This window comes from Lathamus discolor, chromosome 1 (assembly GCF_037157495.1).
Source record: "Lathamus discolor isolate bLatDis1 chromosome 1, bLatDis1.hap1, whole genome shotgun sequence".
Taxonomy (NCBI): Eukaryota; Metazoa; Chordata; class Aves; order Psittaciformes; family Psittacidae; genus Lathamus; species Lathamus discolor.
The window spans coordinates 29842174-29866924 of NC_088884.1; the positions used below are offsets into that span (position 1 = coordinate 29842174).

The 24751-nt window shown below is 37.0% G+C and overlaps 1 protein-coding gene across 6 annotated transcripts in view; it reads right to left on the reverse strand.

The window, feature by feature from the left end:
- The window catches only part of KMT2E (lysine methyltransferase 2E (inactive)), a 59155-nt gene that overhangs the window by 9386 nt on the left and 25018 nt on the right, over positions 1-24751 (reverse strand). For 5 of the 6 annotated variants that reach the window (XR_010609898.1, XM_065666294.1, XM_065666310.1 and 2 more), the window contains 18 exons: positions 24024-24135; positions 23449-23678; positions 21790-21870; positions 20770-20828; positions 17074-17246; positions 15803-15841; positions 14123-14335; positions 12613-12743; positions 11119-11236; positions 10852-10961; positions 8997-9258; positions 6892-6990; positions 4973-5137; positions 3663-3971; positions 2398-2652; positions 2073-2217; positions 1035-1288; positions 829-885 (listed from right to left, as the gene is read on the reverse strand). Coding sequence is in view for 5 of the 6 variants with exons in the window: in XM_065666294.1 (XP_065522366.1) it covers positions 829-885; positions 1035-1288; positions 2073-2217; positions 2398-2652; positions 3663-3971; positions 4973-5137; positions 6892-6990; positions 8997-9258; positions 10852-10961; positions 11119-11236; positions 12613-12743; positions 14123-14335; positions 15803-15841; positions 17074-17246; positions 20770-20828; positions 21790-21870; positions 23449-23678; positions 24024-24135 (2812 nt within the window). In the remaining variant the exon portion in view is untranslated. The remainder of the gene's footprint in view (positions 1-828; positions 886-1034; positions 1289-2072; positions 2218-2397; positions 2653-3662; positions 3972-4972; positions 5138-6891; positions 6991-8996; positions 9259-10851; positions 10962-11118; positions 11237-12612; positions 12744-14122; positions 14336-15802; positions 15842-17073; positions 17247-20769; positions 20829-21789; positions 21871-23448; positions 23679-24023; positions 24136-24751) is intronic. The other variant, XM_065666315.1, reaches the window with a different exon arrangement.

Consider the following 24751-nt stretch of genomic DNA (forward strand, 5'->3'; position numbering starts at 1 on the left):
GAAAAATTTTGTGTATTTTTTCACCTAAGAAATATCCTTATTTAAGTCAAAAAGGAAGAGTATTTAGATCATTCATTTACATGACTCATCAGAAATGAAAGTCTCCATTAATATAACCCACTGAATCTTTTTGCTATTACTTATTTTTACCCATTCCTTTTAGGTGCCATTAAGTTTCCAGTTCAACACCTTTATGCAAACTGCACAATTATCAAAAGGAACTGGAGCTTAGTGTTGCTGAAGAATGTTTCCTATGCATGCAGAGAGGTCCCTGTGGAAGCTCTCATGTTTCACAACCACACCAGTGGACTGTCCACCTGTCTCAAGCCCTGCAGCAGGATATATCCATCCCCCAGGCTGGGAGTACCCGGGCCACAGTGCTTGCTGCTCCTGAACTAATCCACCTACAGCCATTTATTACCTTTGTGCTCTGCTCTCTCACACTGAGCATAATTAGGCTCTACAATAACAATTAAGAGATGTTGGTAACAAGGAGAAATGTTCATTTAAATCTAAATCTACAGCCTGAAAAGTACCAATGTTGGGTTTCTGTTCATATCCATAAATGGCAGTAGTTACTCCTTTCCAAGACAGCTAATGGGGTTTTTAAGTGATACAGAAAAAGACGAGAGAAAAAACAGTTTAAAATAGAAAATGAAAACAGGTAAAGTGGAAATACAAAGTAATAAGCACATAAACCCTGTAGAGAAGTGACCCTTTACATTCCAGGAAATTTGCAATGGCTGGTGAAAAACATTTACGAAGAACAATTCAGCCATTGAGGTGAAATCAAGATACCACTTGCAGTTTTAAGGCAAATATCCTTACCTCTTGACTGTAAGCTCGCCTTTTTACTTCTGGGGAACTGTCAGGTGAGGAAATATTCTAAATAATAAGAAGAAATTGTAAGTCAATTTCTTTTTTAGCCTGGAGAAATATAAACCATTCCCTTTTAGCAGGAGTACAAATACTGATTTACACAAGAATGTCTAAATGCATTCTCTGAACACAGTGAAATTCACTGTAACTCTCACCTCAAAGTGCATGGTATTTCCATGTATACATGGAGTTACAGGAGTAACTGGTGAATAGATGGGTTTGTAACCATTTCTACAAGCTTCATCTTCTGTTTTTACCCTAGGAGGGGTAGCAAACAATGATGGCTCGGAGGCAGTGATGTCAGCATGAGTTGGTGTGGCATATGGAGAAGGAGTAGGTGTGGAGGTTTCTGAGAATGCAGACTCCAGCAGCTGATACAGTCTTCGTTTTTTTAGTGGTGTGGTTAGATCTGCGTGTTAGAATCAGAAAAGAGATGATCTAGATACAGTAATTACAGTTGTTTACGTACTCATAAACATTATGAATTCCAGAGTAAAAAATTAGTAAGATTACAAAAACCTCTTAAGGGCAGGCTTCCTGAAAGATGAACTCTTAACCACCTACAGGCCTCCTGAAAACAAAACTCTTCACAGCCCACATTTATCACTAACTGAAATATCTATGAAAGGATAATGGAAAGAACAGTCTATGTTTCCAGAAAAGGAAAGTCAACTTCAACACATTTTTAAGACTGTTTAGCTAAAAAGCGGAAATTCCAAGTTCAGGACTGCGCACAGAAAATACCTGATACACTCAGTATCCTTACAGAAGTGTGTTTAGTTTTTAGCACATTCCTATTTTGTATTATGCTTAGAAGCTTAGACAGCTTTTCTCCTACGTGCAATGTAACGCCCTGAATTTAAAAGGAATTCTGAATACATAGAATAGCATAGAAAATGAATTTATAATCTAACCCCTTATACTCGTAGTCTTCATATACATTATACAGCATACATTAGCCTTTTGCTGACTGTACACACTGAGACATGGTGGTTACTCATCTAGTATCAACTATCCATTAAAGGGGGAAAAAAAATCCCAACCACTGTGCAACTACTCATTTCTTTCAAAGAAAGTATAAGGAAAGAATGCAAATATCCCTGGAGTTTTCATTAATGTTACTTAAAAACATTCTCCTCCACATTTACCTACTCTGACAAAGCTCTTATGTACTGTATTAGTGAAAGCTTCACCTGTTAAGGAACAGCTGTCATTCAGTAATAAAGGACTTTTATTTTCACCATTGATGGCTGGACTTCTAGATCTCTCTTGTGATGGTGAGTTAAATCTATCAATCATTGTTGTATTTTCTTCTTCCAAAGCCTGCTTCAACCAACGCTGTAATAAAACAAGTTCAAATCAGTGCCTTAACAGTTTAATGATAACCATTTCAAACCATGCTCCACATGACAGAACTGCTTTGCTAACCAGCTTTGTTCTGTCTGAAATTGTGCTAACAAATGAAGACTCATCTTTAATCAATCTGGGATGGGCAACCATAATGAAGGGAAGCATTACCTTCTTACAAGAGCCAGTAATGTTTTCCACAGGTTCTTTTTTCCTCCTCTTTTCTGAAAGGAATGGTGAAGTAAAACGAATATAGTGCTTTGGAGTTGAATATACATGTGGGCTGTAAGTGAGACCTGGTAAAGAATTCAGCTGAGTAGCCAGAACTTCAGGGTCTGTAGTTATGCGCAGAGGCCTTTCTGATAGACTGTCTGTAGGCTTCCCCGTTTTATCACTCTTTTCACTTAACCATTCACTGACCAAGTGCTAAGCAGAGAGAGAGAAAGAAAATTAGTGTTTTACGAGTGGTTTTATCCATGGCTTTTAAGTTTTTTTTTAGTCTAATTATTCAACTGCTACACAAACCAGAAAACTGCTAAGTTGCCAGTTTGCAAGTTTAAGAATACACAGGGCAAGAATGAGGACAGTTTTACTGCAATAATGCAGGCAGCAGAAAGAATCAGTATAGATTTACTCTACATACAGAAGTTTTGGGGGTTTTACTTTTTGGGTTCTATTTGTTGTGGGTTTTTTGGTTTGTTTTTTTCCTTTGTAGGAAAGAACATTTAGTTCTTTTGTATTTATTTCTCACTGAACATACTACACAAGTGCTCAGAACAACTGTATTTATGATATGAATTCAGTAGCAGAATTCCAAGACAAATTTTAAACTTGAGCCCAAGCATCTCAGCTGAAGAGAAATAGTGTGATGTTAACAGAAGAAAACTCCTCATCACAAAGCACTAATGAGACTAAAGAAACTGCCCTCCAAACATGCATGTAATTTTTGAGCATTTAAATGCATTCACTTCATAAAAGCCATCTCAAGAGCATTAGAAGGTAATGATTTCCTTTGAGATACTCTGTTTGCTAACATTAAAACACTTTCTAAAGGATATGATGAGCAAAGGAAGTAAACGCAACTTTTATTTCCTTTTTAAATTAACAGCTTTAATCATGTTTTGGTTACGTAAATTATTTTAGCTCATTTAGAAAGTACTTCCCTTAGAAAATACTTATTCAAAAATTGTTCTGCAAGACGTATTTTGGAAGTCTCTTAAAATCCAAACTAACTTTACCAATGCATGTTACACACCCCTTTTAAAATCTCTTAATGTATTACCAGCCAGTGGCTATGTACTGGTGATTTTTAAATAAATGAGTCAACATTTTGTTTTAAAAACCTATACACAGCTGCATAGCGATGCAGCAGCCAGTGATTTTTTAAAGCTCTGTTAAAGTCCATCCTCTTCTCCCCCAGCCCTTCAGAGACATACCTTCTTTGTTTTAGGATACTTAGTAGGGCATTTATTAAGTGCTGGAGCTTCCGTTTCAGCAACCATTTCAGTAACAACAGTTTCTGCTTCAGGCTCAGCTACCAGTGCAGCATTCTCAGTTTCATTGTGTTGTGAAGTTACTTCCACGTCAGGAGAAGATGGCTGAATATCCGAACACATGCTGACAGTTCTGTGTCGTCTGCGTTGTTGTCCAATATGAGTTCTACTCCGAGAGAAGCTTTTTCTCTGTTTAGCTCTATTAACTTTGGCTGGGGTAGGCTTGGTGGCAGTTTCTTCTTTTGCTGGTTCCTGGTACAAAAGAAAAGTCTAGTAAACAGATCCCACACACATGTAAAGCTACATATCTATCTTAAAATTAGTTCTCCCTTCCTTTACAGGTCCAAAAAGCCTCTATTTCACTGCTGCTGTTAGAACTAAAATACTTCAGAGATAGTATTTCTATCCTTCTTTAAGGCAAACTACATGATCTCCTGCATTTTCCTCCCAAGCACCTGCCCTATCACTGGCAGAGTATTCACACATACCAGCCACTGCTTAGATCACCAGAGATTTGTGCAAAAACTGCCATACCACACTCATTCACACGTAAAGCTAGAAATCATCATGATGTCTTTCAGTCTAATATCCTTTTTTTTAATTTATAGTTTACAAAGTGGTTAGCATTTTCACAAAAGGCACTTAAATAGCATGTTGACAGAAACAACCTGAACTGAGAATCTGTACAAGTATTTGCAAAGCAAGAAACATACTAGTATCCAGTGACAACAGAGTAAAAAACTTTATGAAACATTAAGTATCATCTGCCAGAACTCAAAACAAACTATGGCTTAGTAATTATTTTCCTTTAAAAGAAAAGAAAGAATTATAATCTGTTCCTGAGTAACCCACTGAAAAAGCAAATTGTTCTCCACTGGTTATACAGGGTGCCTAAGTAAAGCAATCTCCTGTGCCTGAAGCCAGCCTCAGTACATACATCCTATCCTGAACTTCAAAGAGAGACTGAATTATGCAGCTGGGGTATGTGCCCACCTGCATTAACTAATGCAACTGAAATTCCTCATAAATAAATTCTGTATGTGTTTTCTTGGGGAGGGGGGGAGGAGGGGATAAAGAAAAATAAAAATCAAGAGCTAATATGTCAGAAAACTACATAAAATTTGGTCAAATATATTTGAGTTCAGAGAAAATAAACCCAAGTATTTCATACATCTTAAAGTGCAGCTTGACATCCACTGATAAAATACCCCTATTTTAAAGCTAGCTTTAAAATAAAAGTTCCAGATAACTACCTGAATAAATTCAGCATCATTGAGAATCTGTGCTTCCTTGCATTCTGATTTAACCTCAGTTTTTGCTGTGCTGATTCTTTCCAAAGCCTGTTCTCTTCTTTTTTCTCTCTTTTCTAGTCTGGCAAAAGCTTGCAGGATAGCTTCCATCTTCCGTTCTTCTCTTGTCTGAGGATTTAATAATAATTAACTTTCAGTCAATCTTTCATATATGTAAATGCTATTTAAGTACTTCAGAACATGTTCACTGTGTTGACATGAAGATCAACTTCAGCAGAAGATCAGAGGAAAGGGAGATGTTACAATGACTGTAATTATTACAGACTTCTGAAGAAAGGCTTGCATTCATGCCAATCCTGACAAACAAGGAGTCCTGCTCTGGATTTAAGAACTTGCTGAAAACAGTGATTTACTAATAAATCACTGGCCTGTAAGCATAAAAAAGAACACATACCTCTGAGCCACTTACTTGCATGTATAGTGTTTATAAGCAATAAAACACTAAGGACCAGAAAGATATAAAAAACATGTATGAAACAACCAACATCAGCTTCTGACCCAATTTTCCAAGTGCCACAAACTACATCAAAATATACAATCAACACCCAGGAATCACTATTCAAAATAAGGTAACATTAGGTCACACAGAGGAACTGAATTTTCTGTCTACTCATAATTCAGGTCCTAGTGCTGTACAGAAGCAGATCCTTTCACCTGCACAGAGCTGTGCTTAAGACGATACAGAAGTGGCAGAACTGAGGGCTTCTATTACAGACTTTTGGGTGTTTCTTTACAAATGCCTGTAGTTCCAACAGTGCATTGATATCCACAATGTGTATATATCAAAGAAAGAATACCTGCAAATATATTGCTTGTATGAGCGAATGAGGAACCAAGTTATGTTTTGGCACTGAACCTGCCAGTGTTTGCTTGGTAAAATACAGACAAACTTGCAATTATATGCAATCCTCATAATGGAGCTACAGAAATAATTACATCTTTAACTACTACAGCAACTGTGCTGTAAGTAAGTTTCCCAGAGTGTTTTACTTTTGTAAGAATATAAAGTGCCAACAACTCCCTCCCACCTACCCCCCCCCCCCCCCAAAAAAAAAAAATAGCCACAGAACCCAGTACATTCAACAATGTTTGGTGAGAATCATTCCTCAAAAGCATGACAGGACACTGCTGTATATTAGTATCAGAGTTCATGTTGTCATTCTTCAGATTTTGTAAGTAAAATATGTATTTTAATGAACAGATTTTGCTTTCTTATGTCTCATAAACACAAATCTCGTAATTTCTGCTACCAACAGAATAGTACAAAAAACTGACCAAAAGGAATGTACACCCCATCCCAACCCATCCCCCTTGTTTTCTAAGGTCTGGGCAGATGCAGACAGCTTGGTGCCACTTTAAACAAACAATAAAATTAAGTTCCAAATATTAGTATTTCATTATACAACTTGGCCAAGATTTTGATTGAACTGGTAATTTCAAGTGGCTCACATTTTGAATGCCTAACAAGACAAGTGCATTTTAAAATGCCAGTTTTCATAACACTGTTCTACCAACCTCACAAAAAGTCCTGACTTCCAATGCCATCTATAAAAATGGACATTACAAATAACAAGTAGTAATGAAGAAAATAAATTCTAGATATTTCTACATCTTTTTTAAAGGCAATAAGAAGTTATGCATGTGAAGATAAAAGCAGCTTTTTGTCAGAAAGCAATGATCAAGCCAGATGAAGTGCTCTCAAATAGCAAGCCTTTCATTTTAAGCTGAAGTTCATGTAAGGATCTGACTTCAGATATGCTCAGATTCTACAAGCCTACAAAAAGGCAGCAATTAGCATGGGAAGAGCAGGTGTCACTAAGCCTCAGTGACAGCTTTAGGCAACTACTTGCTTCCCAACTTACCATCTTCCTTTTCCTTTCTGCAATCTGTTCCTCTGATTCCATTTCTACTTCATTGCTAATGGGAGTTTTTTCTTCTATATCATCAATAAAATCTGGCTCCTGAAAGATGGAAATGACTGCTTTATAGAAGCTCTACTACTCTTGCAAGCCAGGGAAAACTAAAAGCTACAGAGAACTTAGAATCCTCAGATCAAAATTAACTAAGCCAATAAGTCAAGACAAAAATGTAAAAAACCCCAAATATTCACTTGTATCTTTGTACAAAGCTGTAAATATGATCACCTGCCTAGATCTATTCCATTCTGAGTTTAGACACAATCTGTCATGTACTGCTCTTACTGAAATTTTTGGTTTCCATCCCCACTCCCCACCCCACCAACCACAAAATATATCCCAGAATTAAACCTCCAAACCAATAAAAACTTTTGGGCACTATCACTAGCCACTAACCCAGCCACTTTTTAACCAGTCAAAGAATTAGGAACTTTACATTACACACCCATTAAAAAAAGGCATTAATTTTCGTGTAAAAGAATGAATGTCAAAGAAGATATTAACAATTACATCAAAGTTCTTCTCAGCTTTAAAGTGTTTTCTATTAAAGTCACATTTTCCATTAAAACTCTCAGTACAGAATCTAATGCTGTGTCACACCATAAGGAAACACAAGAGTCAGCTAACTAAGAATGGTTCTGTTTTGAAAAAGCAAAAAAACCACACTAAACCAAACCCAAACAACCCCAAACCATTAAAGAGTGCCTTTGAAAAGAGTGCAGCGTTCACCTGTCCTATATGCAATTTCACTTTTACATAAAGGACTAGAGAAAGTTTGGGGAGGGGTTAATATTTGTCTTTAAAGTACATTTACATTTCCCCATATGCTTTCTTTAGCATTATACATTTCACCCCAGAAGAACAAAAAAAGCTATTAACTGACTGGCTTCTATGTTTAGGTACGTTTTAACAGCTTTAGTCTTCTCACAATTCCTACTGTTTAATTTCACTTTTGAAATACAATGAGCTCTCCTGTGTCTGTTCTATATAAGCACTGTATATTACATTGAAAGCTAAGGTTCCAAATACCAGTTATCACTTGTTACAGCACACACCACCCCCCAACCCCCTCTCCCCAAAGATTACTTAAGATAAAAAGTTTAAATAACAGCCTCCCTGGAGATCATCATTTGTAACAGTCACATGCCACGCCTTCTGGACATCCGAGTGTGTTTAAGCTATTTAGCTACTAAAACCCCAGAACAATTTGATCATCTTAAGAACACTGGGGGTCAATATGCTTGTTTTTACCTTATTTCCTTCACTCGAGTAATATTAAAAGAACTAGGAAATGGCTCCCTCACAGAACAACTCCTTGTTCTCTGCCCTTAAATCATCATAAAAAACATTATATAGGAAAAAATCATCACCATCAAAAGAAAGAAAGGATCAATAGTTACCAAAATAACCATCTGCTCACATTTAATGTTTATCTTTAATAGCTGCTCTGCAAGATTAATCACATGGATCTCTCCCACTAGTTCTTTCAAACTGATGTAACTAAGACTATTTAAAAATTGCCTACCATGCAGTATCACCAGGTAGCTTCACCATACTATCCATATATTATCCATTACTTAGCTTCAAAGCACACCTTCCTCATCCCAACTCCCTGAACTCTGTTTAGCAGAGCTGCAGAGCTCTACTAAACACAGATCTGCAGCCAACACTTAATATTCTGGGTTGAAGTTTTATTTGCTATTAGGAGCAGGGCTACCAATTTTTATGTTTAAAATTCTACGTTCCCAAATAACACATGCAGCTGAATAGATGACACTTCAGGATGGACTGGGAGCTCCAGAAAGCATGACATGAGGCTTTCACATTAGAGATCCACAAAGAAATTCAGAGGAAGAATGTATGGTTAAAACTGGTATAGGAACCAACGTATCTTTATAGTATAAATAGTATAAAAAATTCTAAACACCTCAGCCATCGTGACTATTTTTGCCACTAAAATAGGTCACTTTTCAGTGACCTATTAGAATTCCTTTAGTAACTACAGAAGAGTTTCTGTAAGCTTTTCTTTCTGATCATCTTTGTGTCAATACCTGGTTATTAGAAATAGACAGCCTGAGGGGAGAGAGCTTCCTTTGTTTATTATCTGCAATTTTTATTTTGGTGGCTGCTCCTTCACAGTCCAATGTGATGTTCTGATTCTGAGTCTCCTTTTCTCTTGAAACATCTTTCTCCTTCTTTCCTTTTTTCCTTCTGGTTTCGTATCCAGTATTGATGTTTTCTGTCGGCTCAGAACGTCTGAGAACTGGACATTCAGGATTTTCTTTGAGGCAAGCACAATCCACTTTGTATTTACTAAAAGCAATTAAATACAAGAAGGCATATTTTGATTAGGCTATGCAGCAATGAGACTTTCAATACTAAATCATGCAGGTGACGATACACTTCACATTGAACATGTGCTATGATGCAAACCAACCATATTAAAAGCAGTTCACTCAAGTTTTCACCAACATGTACAATATTGCTGTAATTAAAAAATCTCATCTGTTGGTTAACAGAATTTGTGGCTGTTTGCCACATGGAATTCTTTAAAATTCAAGGTTAGCATTAGCTTAAAAGATTGAAGACATTTAAAAGCCAGAATATACACCAGGTGGAAGTATGACAGCTACTAACAGGCATATGTAAGGCAGACAGTTCTTGGTTTAAACAAAGACAGTAGACATAATTTACAGAATGAGAACTCAAGAGTCACTTTGAACAATTTTAAGTTCTACATGGATACACAGGAACTGTTATTCTAACACACTCAACTTACACAGACTGTCAGCTGAAGGTACTAAACACAACTACTATGTACTTCTAGAAGGATAAATAACAAAACCTAAAAATGCCCTATCAACCAGGCAATTTCTCAGGTTGTCTTTATGGGAGGTATGTCTACAACACTTAACAGTGCAAGGTACAGTGAACTAGTCTAAGCTGGAGCTGATTAACACAGGTAATACTCTACGGACGTAACTATTCAGGTACAGAAGTAGTGGAGGCATGTCTGCACAGTACTGCACCCAAGCTGACTTAAGAGCAGACCACAGGAAAATGTATTACCTTGGTGCAGGAAAGCCTCAAACAGTTGGACTGATTCTGGACCCAATCAAGTGCACATACAGAAACAGTCTCTTCCAGTGCTTCAGTTTCCAAGGTTAGTATTAGCCTAAGTGCTCTTGCGCAATGTACCTATACCCTATAACATTTCCTACTAACCATTACGAAACTCTATCATTCAAAGGCCTTATTTTGCCTTCAGATTTCAGAGAGCTGTTTGAACAACAGCTCCTACATATGTCAACCAATTATTTCTTTTACCATTTCAAAACAATGCTCACAGATAATGGCAACAGTTTAATACAATTGGAGCTTTCCCCAGTTCATAAGAGGAGCAACAATTACATGCAGGAAAACATGTAACAGGTTACAAAATCTAAGGCACTAAGCATTCAGTGTATCGCAGCACTCTTAATCACACATAAAACTAACATGACTTATACCTAAATTCCACAGACACTGTACTACAGAGGTACTCTGAAACAAATAAGGCATTACCAAATAGCTCTACATTCTCAAACCTCTACTCTCCCCACACTATGGGACACCTATATACAATACATTTTCATAGCACATCTTTATTCATATTCACTTAAGTTCGCTTCTTTTCCACATCATTTGTAAGTAACTGCAACACTGCTGAAATTAGCAGATATGCAATAACAAATGTAGAGAAGAAACCCTGCCCACACACACGCAGTTCCTTGTAAAAACAAGTGCTTAAGGAGTCGTGTGTTATTAAAGCAGGCAAGAAGTTACACAAAAACAAAGCCACTCTGAATTACAACATAACTTAGTAAGCATCAGATATATTTTAGAACAGTATGTTCAAATACTTACCAATTTCCATAATCAAAATCAAATGCTATAGTAATCTCTGCTCCCTTTGGAATGTTATGGATGGAGTAAATATAAAGATGAATTGTTCCATCTTCAATTACATGCCTCACCTATATTCAAGAGAACATCATTAAATTATGTTTTTTCTTTCTAAAAGTACATGTATAAAAATCATACAGATTATCAGTTTGATTTTCAGTTGGGAAACTCAAGGAAAAGGGGACTTCTAAGTATATAAAACCTAATATAACTTTCGTTAAAGCTCACCTCTGCATTTGGCGTACATGAACGTCTGATGAATCGAGCTTCATTTCCAAAAGTCCTTGCATCAACACACATTTCCAGCCCATGGAATTTGGAATAAAACAAAACAAAAGGATATGGCCTAAAAAAGACACAAGCAGAGTAAGTATCACTTAGTCTTCAGTTTAGTTAGCTTTGTAACATGATGTTTGACATCATACATCTGAGAATAGCATGTTTAAATTTAAGCTTCATGATTCTTATCAGTACATTCTCCAAATGTATTCTCAGAACACCGTAAATTTGAGTTACAGCCCTGAATGCAATTCTTCTGCATAGGATCGAAAGGGAGGAACAGGAACAGGGCAGGCCCTTTATGTGGAAGACATCAGGATAAGATTCTTCGTCTTTCTTACACTTTTCTTGCAGCAGGTCCTAAAATGAAACTGGGGCAGAAATTTAGGTGCCTCACAGAGCCATCTAAAAAAATAGGATAAAATAACACCTCCACATTCCTACCTAGCACCCACACTATCACTAGCACCCAACTCTCCTGAAGAAAGAGAGCCACCTAAATACTTTGCCAAGACATGCTTTAAGTTCTGCTATTACATATGCCAGGGAACCCTTTCATCTTCACTGAGCAGAAGCTCTGCATTTTATCTCCTCCAGCAGGCCTCCTCAGTTTCCCATGTAGATGTGTCTATGCAGTTAATGGCAGCACTGAAAATAATCCACAGGAAGAAGGAAACAGTCACCGACTGCTCAGTAACTTGACCAGCTGGAAAACTCTGGCAGTAAAATGGCTCCAAGCTGACCTGCATCCAACTCTGTCTCAGCCTGATGGACTGTCATGGTTTAAGCACACCCTTCTGGGTGACTCCCTCCAGTTTATATACTGGGCATGATGTGCTCTGGTATGGAATACCCCTTTGGCTACTCTGGGTCAGGTCTCTTGTCTCTGCTTTCTCCCAGCTTTCCATGCCCCTCCTCACTGGCAGAGAATGAGAGACTGAGAAGTCCTTGATCAGGGTAAGCATTACTTAGCAACAACTAAAACACTGGTGTGTTATTAGCATTGTTCTCAGACTAAAGCTGAAACACAGCACTGCACCAGCTACTATGAAGGAGAAAAGTAACTGCTACAGCTGAACCCAGGACATGAACTTAAAACTCTTTCTCTCACAAAAGAGAATGTCTTTGCCATTACCTTCTGAATTATTTTAGGATGGTAGAACCTGCCAACCTCTGGTTTAAGGTGCACAACTACCCAACCAAGAATGCAGGAATCCTGTAACCAGGGAAGAACAAAGAAAAAAGAAACTAACTCCTGAACAGATCTGTAAGGATATCCAGAAGACAAGGGGGAGACCAGATTCCAGCTGCAATTATTTTTTTATCAGACAACAGTAAAATGCAAGACTCTACTGATAACAAAAACCCACTCATACTTAAGGCAAGAATTTGGCAAAACAGAGTTTTAATAGTTACCTTATAAAACATTTGGAATAAACAAACCTTTTAAAGAAATATCCATTAGCTTCAAACTGTTCTCTCAGCATGAACTTCCCTCTGTATTCAATAATAAGTGCATCAGGAGGCAAGTCTTTGGCAGCTTTTAAAATTTTCTTGTTTTTTTGCACGTAGCTCTATAAAGACATAAGTTAATTCATGAAGTATCATTTTCTACATTTTTCCCATTATGAATAGCAGATTACACTTTCACAGCTAGTACACAATTCTATATGAAGTAAACCCCCCTCCTTTTTTATAATTAAACCTCCAGACTGCACTGATTAAACTGTCCTGCTCCACCACCAATGCAACTTTAGCCTGTGTTCTCCAGTACATGGCTGAACACCAATATATTCATGTTGTCACAGTATGTTCTCACTGTATCCCTTAGTGCACTTAACTCTCATCACTACTAGGATGAACTGCTGCCCTGTTTAGCATAACACTTTCAAAAGGCTTCAATTCCTTCAGAGGAAAACAAAACATGCAGACATAAAAGGACATTCATGATTCATTCAAGGAAAAACAGAACAGGAAAAATAACTAATAAATAATTAGAAAAAAAAGAATCCTGAGAGTTTCCAAATTTATTTTCAGATCTTTAGATGGAAGGATGGCTTTTAATTAAAAACCAATACATACCCTGACAATTAGTGAACTCACACCTCTCATAACTGTCATCGCCAATCAAAAAGGAAGTAGCCTCTATGTAGGCAAAAGGCTCTGTAAGCAGGGATATTCCTCTAAGGAGGGTGTCCCATATGCCATGATGGTCTTTGAGGAAAAGAAGCAAAGATGCTTCCATTAATCTGCTACTGTAACTACTCCTTGAGATTTTTGCTACAAAATGCTAATGTCTGTTACATGGCTTTGATTTTAAGCTGGTAAATAATTGATGTTAAGGACAGAAAAGACACTGCACAATTTCTTCATAAACTAGAACTTACAAGATCACAAGAATAAGAATTGGTATCAGAATATCACCTACCATCTGAACTAGTAAATGAAATTCTATTCTGAGGACCTGAACATCCAGAACACCTACCACACTTTAAAAAAATGTGGACAATTAACATGTTGATACACATACCAGAAAAGAAAAAAAAAAAAAGGAAATATATATATATATATATTCCAACTTCAGTGCTTCTATATACTCTAACCACTAATGGTACTCCTCACAGAGCAGACACGACACCAACGTTTACTGCATTATGTCCACCACAAAAGACAGTCTAAGGACAATGCAATGTCCAGGCTCAGATTAACCCCTCTGCTGTTTTTATGAGAACTGATATGCAAGTGTAAACATAACCAGGGGTGACACAGGATGTACAAAAATCAACTACAAATCCTGAAAAGCTGTTAAAACTCTGCTACTTAGATCCAATGAGACAGGATACAGGAAATAAAAAAAATATCCCCCTCTTCCCCTTTTTTCTAAGGCATCTAAATGACTATCTGTCATAGCACAAACCAGCACGCAGTAACACAACATGGCACAGCTCATTACCTCTACTGGAGGTTTGAACATCAGATTGCTGGTGCTGACTTCTTTTTTGTCATTTCCATTCCCTAATCGCAGAGCTATTTTTTGTGCCTCCCTCTGCACACCCTCACTGTATTGGTTATTATTTGCTTCTTCATAACGATCCATCCATGCCTTGATTTTTGTTTCCCATCCAAAGTTCGAACTGTCAGTAGGATCAATCTCTGGAGCTGAGCCCTAAAAATTGAAGTGACCAGATATTATACGGTAAGAAAAAGATATTAAACAAAACACAAAATGAAGGGCAAAGGTATGCCATTGATAAATCTGCATTACTTAAAAGCACTGAGTTGAATACAGTAGCATTACATTTGTCCAGAATTTTATCATTCCATAAATACCACAGAAGTTCAGGAACACATCCCCCATTCAATATAGATTCTAGGTTTTACTGGGCTAAGAATGGAGAGTGACATTGCTTCCTCCCACAACTGCACTGCATCATGAATCTCCAAGTGCAGCAGTTGGAGGGTCAGATCTCCCTGCCTACTCAACTTTTGTGAACTATGCAAATATAGAGAACTCCCACTTCCATCCTATAATAGATCTGATTTTCCCCTTTCAACCTCACATCACACTGTATCATTTTTCCGCTTCACATCTTACTAAACTCTCCTAATCCTACACCTACTACATTAAGGATGTCACTCTAATGTTACAGGCTTTGCACAGATCATTCTTCCCCCTTTATGTGCTCTACCCTAAACAATTTTCTTCTGTGGTGCTTCAGATCCTGTTTCACTTTTAAAGAAAGTGCCATTGTACCTCAAGACCTCACAAGCAGCACACAGGCTGCAGTCAACCAATGCGTCCTTTTCTATCCACCTGAGCAGAGACACTATTAAGTATCAATAAAACAGCAAGTGGTTCAGCAATTCAATTTACCTGTTCACACTTATTTTGTACCTCAAGAGAACCAAACACACAAACAGCATTCAAAAAGGTGTGATGCTAAGAAAACCATGAAAATCCACAATGGAACCTTACAAACACCATATTCAGAACGCATAAAACAGATTCTCTTCCCCAACACTGCCTTCACTAATCGTGTCACATCTTACACATATGAAGTGTAAATTGTGTTCCATGTATTTTTATATACCTCAAGGCTGAATAAACTATGGCAAACACTTTGTTTTCACACCATGCATATTTTTTTCTTGCAGAAAATTTAAAGACTGCTACAACACTTAAATCTGACAAAGCAGATATCCCAACACAAGTCCCTAAACTATGCCAGCACTAGCGAGTAGAGCCCCACCAGATGAATACATGGAAGTATGAGAGCAGAACCGCTAGTTTGGCTTTCAAATGCAATATAGCCATTTCATTCTTCTACTGCTTAGAGCTTTGAGAAGTTAGAGCTACTACATTCAAGCGAGCTGGGCACTCAACTTCACTCCCTTGCACAGCCCTAATCCCTCCTCTGGCTCTTGAAAACCAAATTTACACCATACTATTTAAATTAACTTTGCAGAACAAAGATGTAGTGCTCATACCTTACTGTATGTAGTATATTAGTTATCAAGAGTATTTTAGCACTTAACATACAGCCCCAGTTGTGCTCTTGATGCTTCATATTATTTAAGTAATGTACAATTAAGATGTTTACCCAGAACAAAACCCGAACAAAAATCTCATTACCTTTACTCGTGAAGATTTCCTGGATCCTTCTCGAAATGCCTGAAACAAAGTTAGATACTTGTATTCTTTGAAGGAAACTCAAAATCTCTCCATGATTTCAAAAATCTATTAATGAATTAACAGCTTTTCAACATGGGCCACTCAAAAAAAAGTGCAAAATCACAACAACAGAAAAAAACTACGTTGAGATCTCAAGAAGGCAGCAGGTTACATCTCACAAAGGGTATTTTAAAAACCAATCTGGCATTTGAAGCTAAGTGCATACAGGATGTCAGCGCTCTGGTCCAGGTACCCCTACCTTTCTCTCATATTACAACATGACTCTCTAAAATTTCAGAATTCATGGTAAAGTAACTGCAGTGTTACTTACGGAACAGCCCATATTTATCAGGTAAACTTGTAAATTGCCCACATCCTTCACTACATTATTTGTGGAAAGAGGGGAGGGGGAAGCAGGTGTCACACATGTCCAGTTATCTTAACTTTTGAAAGAAGTCTGCCATTCTACAACAGAATCTCCTTTAGATCATCTCACACAATGCTGGGAGTTAACAGAAGAATACATGGTAGTGAATTTATAATTCAGAACCATTCATTCAAAGGAAACATTTTACTCAACATTTCCAAAGAAGCACCAGTAACTAATTCTGACTTCAAGTTTTAAAGGTCAAAATTCTCATCCAAACCAGTGAAAGTGAACCGCAGAAAGCAACTGCATTGTACTTCTTCACATGTATTACATTTGTCTTCATGTATTGTTTACACCTGTACCTAAACAGTACAATCCCAGTATCCTGTTTACCAAAGGAATTTAGTGGCTAACCTTCTGACAGCACACTTCCACACAGTTTCAACTCAAATAAATTGACATGAATTCACACTAGGAAAACTGACAGCAAATGTTCCTGAACTGCAAACAGCCACAACTGAGCAGACTTTCAGACACAAAATGTTCTTTGGCTATTCAAAGCTTGCTCTGCCTCACCTCCAACTATATCAAGTGGTCCACTGAATGCAACTCCTCCTTTGAATTCTGCCTCAGCTACAAAATTAGCTTTCATGGCTTGTACATATTAACTTGAATTAAGGGCAGGGGAGGCAGGAAGATTTATCACTTACTGCAGAGTATTACATTTCAAGCTAAACCCACGTTGTTAAATATTATTAGTAATAATAGCCTGATTTTTAAAACCAGTCTCTCTTGGTAAAAGCTGTCACAGATATAATTTATAACATTTAGACTTATAAAAATAGAAACCACATTCACTTACTTTTTTACATTTTGCTATGTTCTGTTCTTTCTCTCCACTTTTTTTCCTTTTCTTATCATTGACTTTTGTAACTCTTGTAGCAGTTAAAGTAATTGTAGTTGGTGTATGTTGAAAAGCAGTATATAGTTCCACAGGAACCTCATCACCACTCTCTGTTGCACTGGTATCCCCATCTTTAAAACAAAGAATAGTCTGTAAAGAATCATACTGTGGAAAGAACATTCACTCGTTCCTCTACACCTGCTTTCGAAAAACAAAAGTGGGTACTGACAAACACTTCAAGCACTCACATGTAAAATCCACCAACAGTTGCAACAGCAAGAAAATGAATGGCCAATGAGAAGCTGGTAATTAACAAATGTTTGTAATACCAGGTAAGAAAGGTACCACATTAATTCCATTCTTTGAATGAAGTTATATTATCATATTCCAGCATAATCAGAACAAAAATGGAAAAACATCTGTTTGTTAACTCATTCACTTCTACATAGCTTTTACTTGTACTATGGCTGTAGGATTCTCTCAGATGACCGTATTCTAGAGGGAATTAAAATTAATGACAGCCCAGCATTTCTTGTGAAGCCCCATTAATCTCTCATGTGTTAAGTTATAATCAACAATTTCAGCTGCAATTTGCAGCGTCAAGTGCCTTTTTCAGGATAAATATGTAGACTTAGACCAAAGTCTTCTCTACTCAAAATCCCCTAACAGTAACACCCTGCTACTCAGGGAAGAGAAAAGGGAAGTCTATTTTATTTGTTAAAACGAGAGCATTAACACACTGACATGCTTTTTCTTTGTGCTGTGTACCCGCAGACCTAAAAGCCAAAGCCTTAAATTCAGCATATATCAGCATTTATGTCAGACAAATACATTTCCTGACCTGAAATAGGATTACCCTAGTTCTGTCAAGATGAAAGGCTGTGAAGTATGGGGAGGCTTTGAAGAGAGATCATGCACAAGATAGGAGACTGGTGCTCACATGTGCACAGTACAGACTTCTCACATTTTAGCAGCTTTCCTAAATATTTCCCTCCAGTAAATGTATTTCACACTAAGCAAGACTTTCTGAAACTGCACAGAAGGCGGCTTTACAAATACTTAAAGTGAGAGCACATTCCTTCTGAGCTCAGAAGGATGTTGCCTTAATCAGTGCACTCAACAGTCCTAATTCTTGAAACCTTCTTTACTAAATAAAGAACTCCAGCTACTGGTTACTCTGGATTTTTCTTGGTCACAACATTCCTTAACCAGGATTCTTCTGAACATAATAAGCAATCCAATTTTACCATCTTGGTTGTTGTTTTGAACAATTTATTAGGCACATAATTATACTTTATATATTAGCAATGGATGATGTTTTCTGAATGTTTACATCTCTGCTCTGACTAGCATTAAAACACACACACAGAAGAAATGGCTAATCAAAGAAGAATGAACAGCAGCATAACCAAAGACTGAGAAATGAAAACCCAAAGCCCTCTTGAAATTGTCAATGTTTATAGTCCATACACTAGTGTCTACACAATCATTGTCACAGCCAAACATCTCTACCCCCAAGACCCCACAAAATACTGCTTTCTTTAGGGAAGCAACATTTCAATGTTGTCTACTACACTGTGCCTTAATTTACTGGGAAGACTAATTACCTTAAAGAAACATGTAATTACATAGAGTTGTTTTGAGACACTCCTTCCCTTCCCAACCTACATAACCTGCTTTCACTTTGAAGAGCCCTGGTAAAGCACACTAAGGGAAGATTTTGCATCTTGGAAGGCAAGATAGCAAGTCTCTAAATTTCACAAGAAGTTATGGGCCCAGACTCATTTCACCATAAGCAGCGATTTCATCAGCACCGATTTCAAGACCAGACAGCTTGATGCAACATCCTTGAACAAGCTATGAATTTAGATACTGTATCTTAAACAAAAATACACTAAACAAACAAAAAAGCAGACAACAAAAGCAAAAAAACCACCCAAATAACAATCCCACAACAACAGTAACAAAAAACCAAAACCAAACCATCCAGGCTACAACTGAGTAGGGGCTTCACAAACATTCTCATTCCACTGAACTTCAGTAAGTAATTCAATGCACAGTAAGCTGCATCAGAACTGAACTTTTACACCTGAACAAGGAGACGAGCACCATCACATACAACCACAGACCCAGAACAATAGAATATAAATTTTTGCCAGGAAAAAAGGTGATGTGGTTAAGCATAAAAGTTTAAAACTCTTATCCAATTTCCTATCATGTGAATTGTTCACTTAAAGGCTCTTTTTTAAAGGCAAACCAACTGATCTATTACTTGCTCATGCCTGTTTAGCTTTTGATACAAGACGGCTAAACCAGCAACTCTTTAGACAATTTTACAATAAAAATTGTATTCTCATATCTAAATGATAAACCCTATTTTACTTAAGTCTATAGAAAAAAAGCCCTATATAAATACATTCTCTAAGAGCATCCGAATAATGCAATCAACTAAGTTACAAGTAACATTCTTTTTCTATTGAATACTTACAAAATTAGATACACTCAAAATAATGCTATTTTCACTTTTCCTACTTGAATCATCTATGAAAATTGGCCAATTTTACTACCATGTCCTGGTAGACAGTTCATACCCAGAATTACTGTAATTCTGACTGAACTATGTAATATCAGTCAACATTAAAAAAGTTCATTTAGCCAAGCAAATGTACTGGCTAAATTATAATTAACTAGAGATGCAAGCACACATTCAAGTTACGTATTAGAAGCCACAGAGATATGATTTGAAAGTAATACATGTTAAGAGGATGACTATCTCCTGAATTATGACTTTTGTAACAGAGCTTCAAAGTATCACCTGTCAATCAAGAAATCCACAACATTTTGGTGATGGCTGGACAGAACTCCTGACCAGTTAAGCTGGCTGAGTTCTGAAATTTTGTAAATGGTAGGAGAGCTCACTTCATACAATAAAGACATCAAAATAAGATACATGCACTACACACCTCACCCTGTTATCAAAGGTCAAAACCCCTCAAAACATCATCTAACTGTATTGCCCAGGTTTAGACATTTTTTCTCATTGTCAAACTCAAAAACATACCAACACACACACACAAATCTACAGCAAACCAAGGAGAACTGGATCCCCTCTTAAGATTGTGCTATATCATTCTGAAACTCAGTTATGTAATTCTCAGAGCCAGGAATATCACCTCCAATGGAATAGTTTTAAGAGGATAGTATAGCCTATACTATGAAGGAAAACAATGACAGAGATGTGAAAAAGAAATATTTTATAAAGAAAACAGACTTTGTAACTTTCTCTTATCACAGAAGAAGCCTGAACATTTTCCATCTTATCTTCAGTAGCTTACTCAAAGTAGTGTGGTTATTATAAAAGTCACATTTCATTATTGTGAAACTTTAACAGTGTTCACAAACAGATCGAATTACTCCACAATCATAAGAAAAAAAAAGTAGTGGCAACAACCTTTAATAAAACACAAGAACTGCCACAACTGTGATTGAATGTTATCTCAGTAACGATAAAGTCAAGTAAAAGATTCACCAAACTTTATATGCAGAAGGCTATCAAAATTGAAGGAACAATGTATATATACTCTGAAGTCTATACAGTTGATACATACTTATTTTATAACCTTTACTACACAAAACCTTTAAAGCTTTACTCACCTGACATATTTTCTCTTTTCCTTCGTTGCAACAGCACTGCCCTTTCTTTATCTAAACTCCTGAAATTAAAAATAAGTTTTATTCCATTCTTTACACTTATACATCAATACATCTAAGTATTAAAACAGACCTTTCTATAGTTAGCGTTTCCATTAGCTATTGCAGAATAAACAGCAAATTAGCTGAATGTTTAGATACTTAGAAAAACTAAGTTGTGCACTGTTCCACTCCACTTTAATGCAAAGCAAGTGCAAGTATCCAAATCACTTGAAAGCAAAATGAAACTCGATAGCTCACAAGAAAGAACAGCAGTTGGGCCCATAGATTACAGCTAAACATTGCACTATTTTCCTGCAGATTCTTCAAAACAATGTAAGGCTCAAACTATTTCACAGAAATAAAAGAATCATTTATTGGCAATTAAGATGTTCTGAACACACGTCTTGTATTCATTGTTTAATTAATAAACTGCAACATAACAGGTAGCATTTTATACTTTATATTTTATACTTCACAACACAGGACAACTATGATGACTACCTACTACCACACAAAATGCCCTCCTTGTTACGCGATATGACATGTGAGGGGGGGCATACAAATAACCAAACCAGAGCAAGAAATCCTCCAAGTGAGCACTGCAGCATATTGGAATGGGACTGTAAAATCAAAGACATTAAGAAATACATGTTCTTAACATATGACAGCCATGAAATGGAATATGGAATGGGTTATCTACGTATTAGCCAGCCTAAGAGAGGACCCAGGAGTTACTGCGGTTTCGATAAGCTTTACAAGGGTTCATCCCTGCTGCCTAGGGAGGTGAAACAAGCTGCTGGGAACAAGAGAATTGAGACTGGTAAGATCAACTACTTCAGAAATGTAGCCCCTTTAACTAGAATTGTCAGGATTATGCTACATGGTCTGTGTTTTATTTGCTGGTTGCTCCAGTACCTCCTTTTTTCATAGTCTTTACTCAATCTGGTCAGTTAAGAGGTCAAAATCAACCAAACTACTCACCTTGGTTGACAACGCTCACACAGATATATGTCAGGAATATGCTGCCTGTCAATCCCCATGCAGTCAATGTGCTGCCAGACACTTAAAAATAAAAAAAGAACAAAAATCACCTTTATTTTAAGCACAATTTTTAGAATTGTGTGCATAATACACACACGCATGCAGACAGAGTGCAAACCGTTTTTTTATCATGATCTTTACTCAGACTGAATACTGCCTAAAACTACATATCAACCACTGTCTTCGTCATCACTCTGCTAGCTGATTTTCTATTCCACTGATCACTGCAACTCCAATCTTGTGGCTGTCTCCCGGTGTCTCTCTGCTTCTTTAGACTCACTTTCCCTCTTGGAAATCTTTCTCTAACACTGGAAATAAAAAATGGTAAATTATCACAATAGAGGACAAGACAGAGACAAACACCCTCAGCAACAAGACTTATGCTCTATGCTGTAACAAGAGTTTTGGTTTTAAATAAAAAGATTCCATTTGCTTTCATAAATGTATACTTAATATCTTTATTTTTCTGTTATATATATACAATTTTTTATTTATTTAGGTATTTTAATGCAAAATATGAATACATGTTTTTATACACACATTCCACATGACTGGTAGCACAGTTGTGTAGCACAGGAAGAGCTTTAACTGCTTCCCACAGTCAGGGAAGAGGCTGCTTGCTAGACTGCAGGCTAACCTAGGACAGACAGACTTCATGCTCATCCCCACACTGCTAGAAGAACTGGGACATAAAAATCACTGTTATCTTGCTACTTGTGAATTTATCACAACTCTTACCAACTCCTCATGGAGAATCTCTTCTCCAAAAGAAGCAAACACTACCTAACTGGTGACTGCCTGCAGCTCCACTGCTGAAAGAACATCTTAATACATTTCAGAATAAGCAAAAAGGTTATCAGAATCAAGAACCATCAAAAATTAGTAATAAGTTCGTTATGTAAGCAGACAGAAGAATGGAACTCAAATTAATGTTTTAATTAGATAAAAATCATTTCAGAAATACACAATGATCTAATAAATTCAGTAGCATTCATTAAGCATACTGAATAAAAACATACAGGCTAATACTGAGTAACTGCAGAAACAGCAGGTTTGTCTTCTCCTAGTAAAAACATGAGCTCTTAAAATTTTCTAAGATAATTTTTCTGAGTCCAAGTATTTAATAGCACCTACTTATTTACCATGATCAAGTAGGTGCTTAAGCACAAACACAGAAATTAAATGTTTAAAATTCAGCTTCTCCAGGAAGAATCCAGGTTAGTCTTTTCACAGCTATGAAAATTCTTATAACTGTGTCCTTTGAAAATAAAGAATTCCTATTGCAAAGATCATGCACAGAGAAACCAGTATTTGAGAAGTTTCTTTCAGCTTATTTTGCATTATGCAAGTTACTTGATTCACATATACATAATTTACCAAGATGCTTTACTGCTCAGTACATGCAGATTAGGAAGTAAACCCTAGGTCTTCATTTCATGATATTAATAACTTGAGCAAAACAAAGATTTATTTTTTGGGGGGGGGGGGAGGGGGGGTGGAGAATACCTTTATTAAACAACAATGCACAAGAAAAGGCACAAACAAATTAGGATTTTTTTAAGTAATTTCTACCTTTTAAATTATTTTAATATCTATTACCTGCATTTGTCACAACAGATCATATATCCGTCATCATGTGTAAAGCCACAAATGCATCTGGTAATATCAGTTCCATAGCTTCCATCCTCTGACGTACTGATGGTAGTAGCACTGGAGGTTTCATCAAAGTTGGGAGTGGTAAATATGCCTACTTCATTCTTGCTTATAAGCACTGATGGAGGAGGAGAAGCTGGAGGTGTTGGAGGCGGCCGAGCACCATAGTTATGGTCCTAGATTTTTGTGGAAAAGTAAGTTATAGCTCTTAAAATGTTCATACACTGAAGGTTATTTAAGCCAAAGTAAGAATTCACTTTGTAACACTTCAGAGACTTATTTTTTAGTTAAGTTTAAAATTTTGTTTCTGCCACTGCTCATGCTTGTTTTCTACCCTCTCAACTATGCTTTGCATGTAAGTGCATCACGTTCTGTATTCCGTTTCTAATCAACCGTCTTTAGTCAACCTACCCAACTCCCAGTAAGATATAAAAATGTCAACGTGAATCAGAGTTTTTCCAGTTAAGAACAGCATATTTTACATAATCTATTTTTTACAGAATACTTAGCATGAAACTTACTGCATAGGGCAAACCAATGTAACTGTGTGAATGCGAGCTGCTGGTATACAACTGGTGCGGGTAACTGTTCGATTTTTCAACTACCACAGGGCTAGCTTCTACAGATTCTGGTCTGCAAGGCAAAAGACAGAAAAAAAAAAAAAAAGCAATTAATATGTCACTTATGTTCACAGATTAAAGGTACTTGTTTCACAACTTCTGATTAATTGCCTGCTGATTCTGTTTAAAGGAGCATACAAAGGGGTATGGGGTGGATGGACAGACCCCCAACAGCTCCCTCACTCCAAAAAAATAAAGGGTGGTAGGAGAGGGAGAGCCAAACACTAATTTAAAATTAAGCTTCCAGAGCAGCAGAGAATTTATGCCTCTTCAGAGTGACAAAATTTTTCTCTCAAAAAAGCGCACGCTGAATCACATGACATAACTTGCAAATCTGGGACAGAAAAGCGTGTTACACACTTCCTCAGGGAGTCATCAGGATGTATGCCCACGCCTGGAGGGTTGTAACAGAAGCTGCAGAAAGGACTTCAGCTTAATTACGTCAAAAGATAGAAGCTGAGATGCAACTGCAAACTCTCACATGCCTGCACCACCACCAATACTATTCAGTTCTGCAATGACATCTAGTGGCAGCATTACTGCACCCCCCATAAGCATCCATACAGACCACTAGTCAAGGCACGAGGGTGCGGTTTCTGCAAACACAAATCACAAGTAGGGCAAACCTA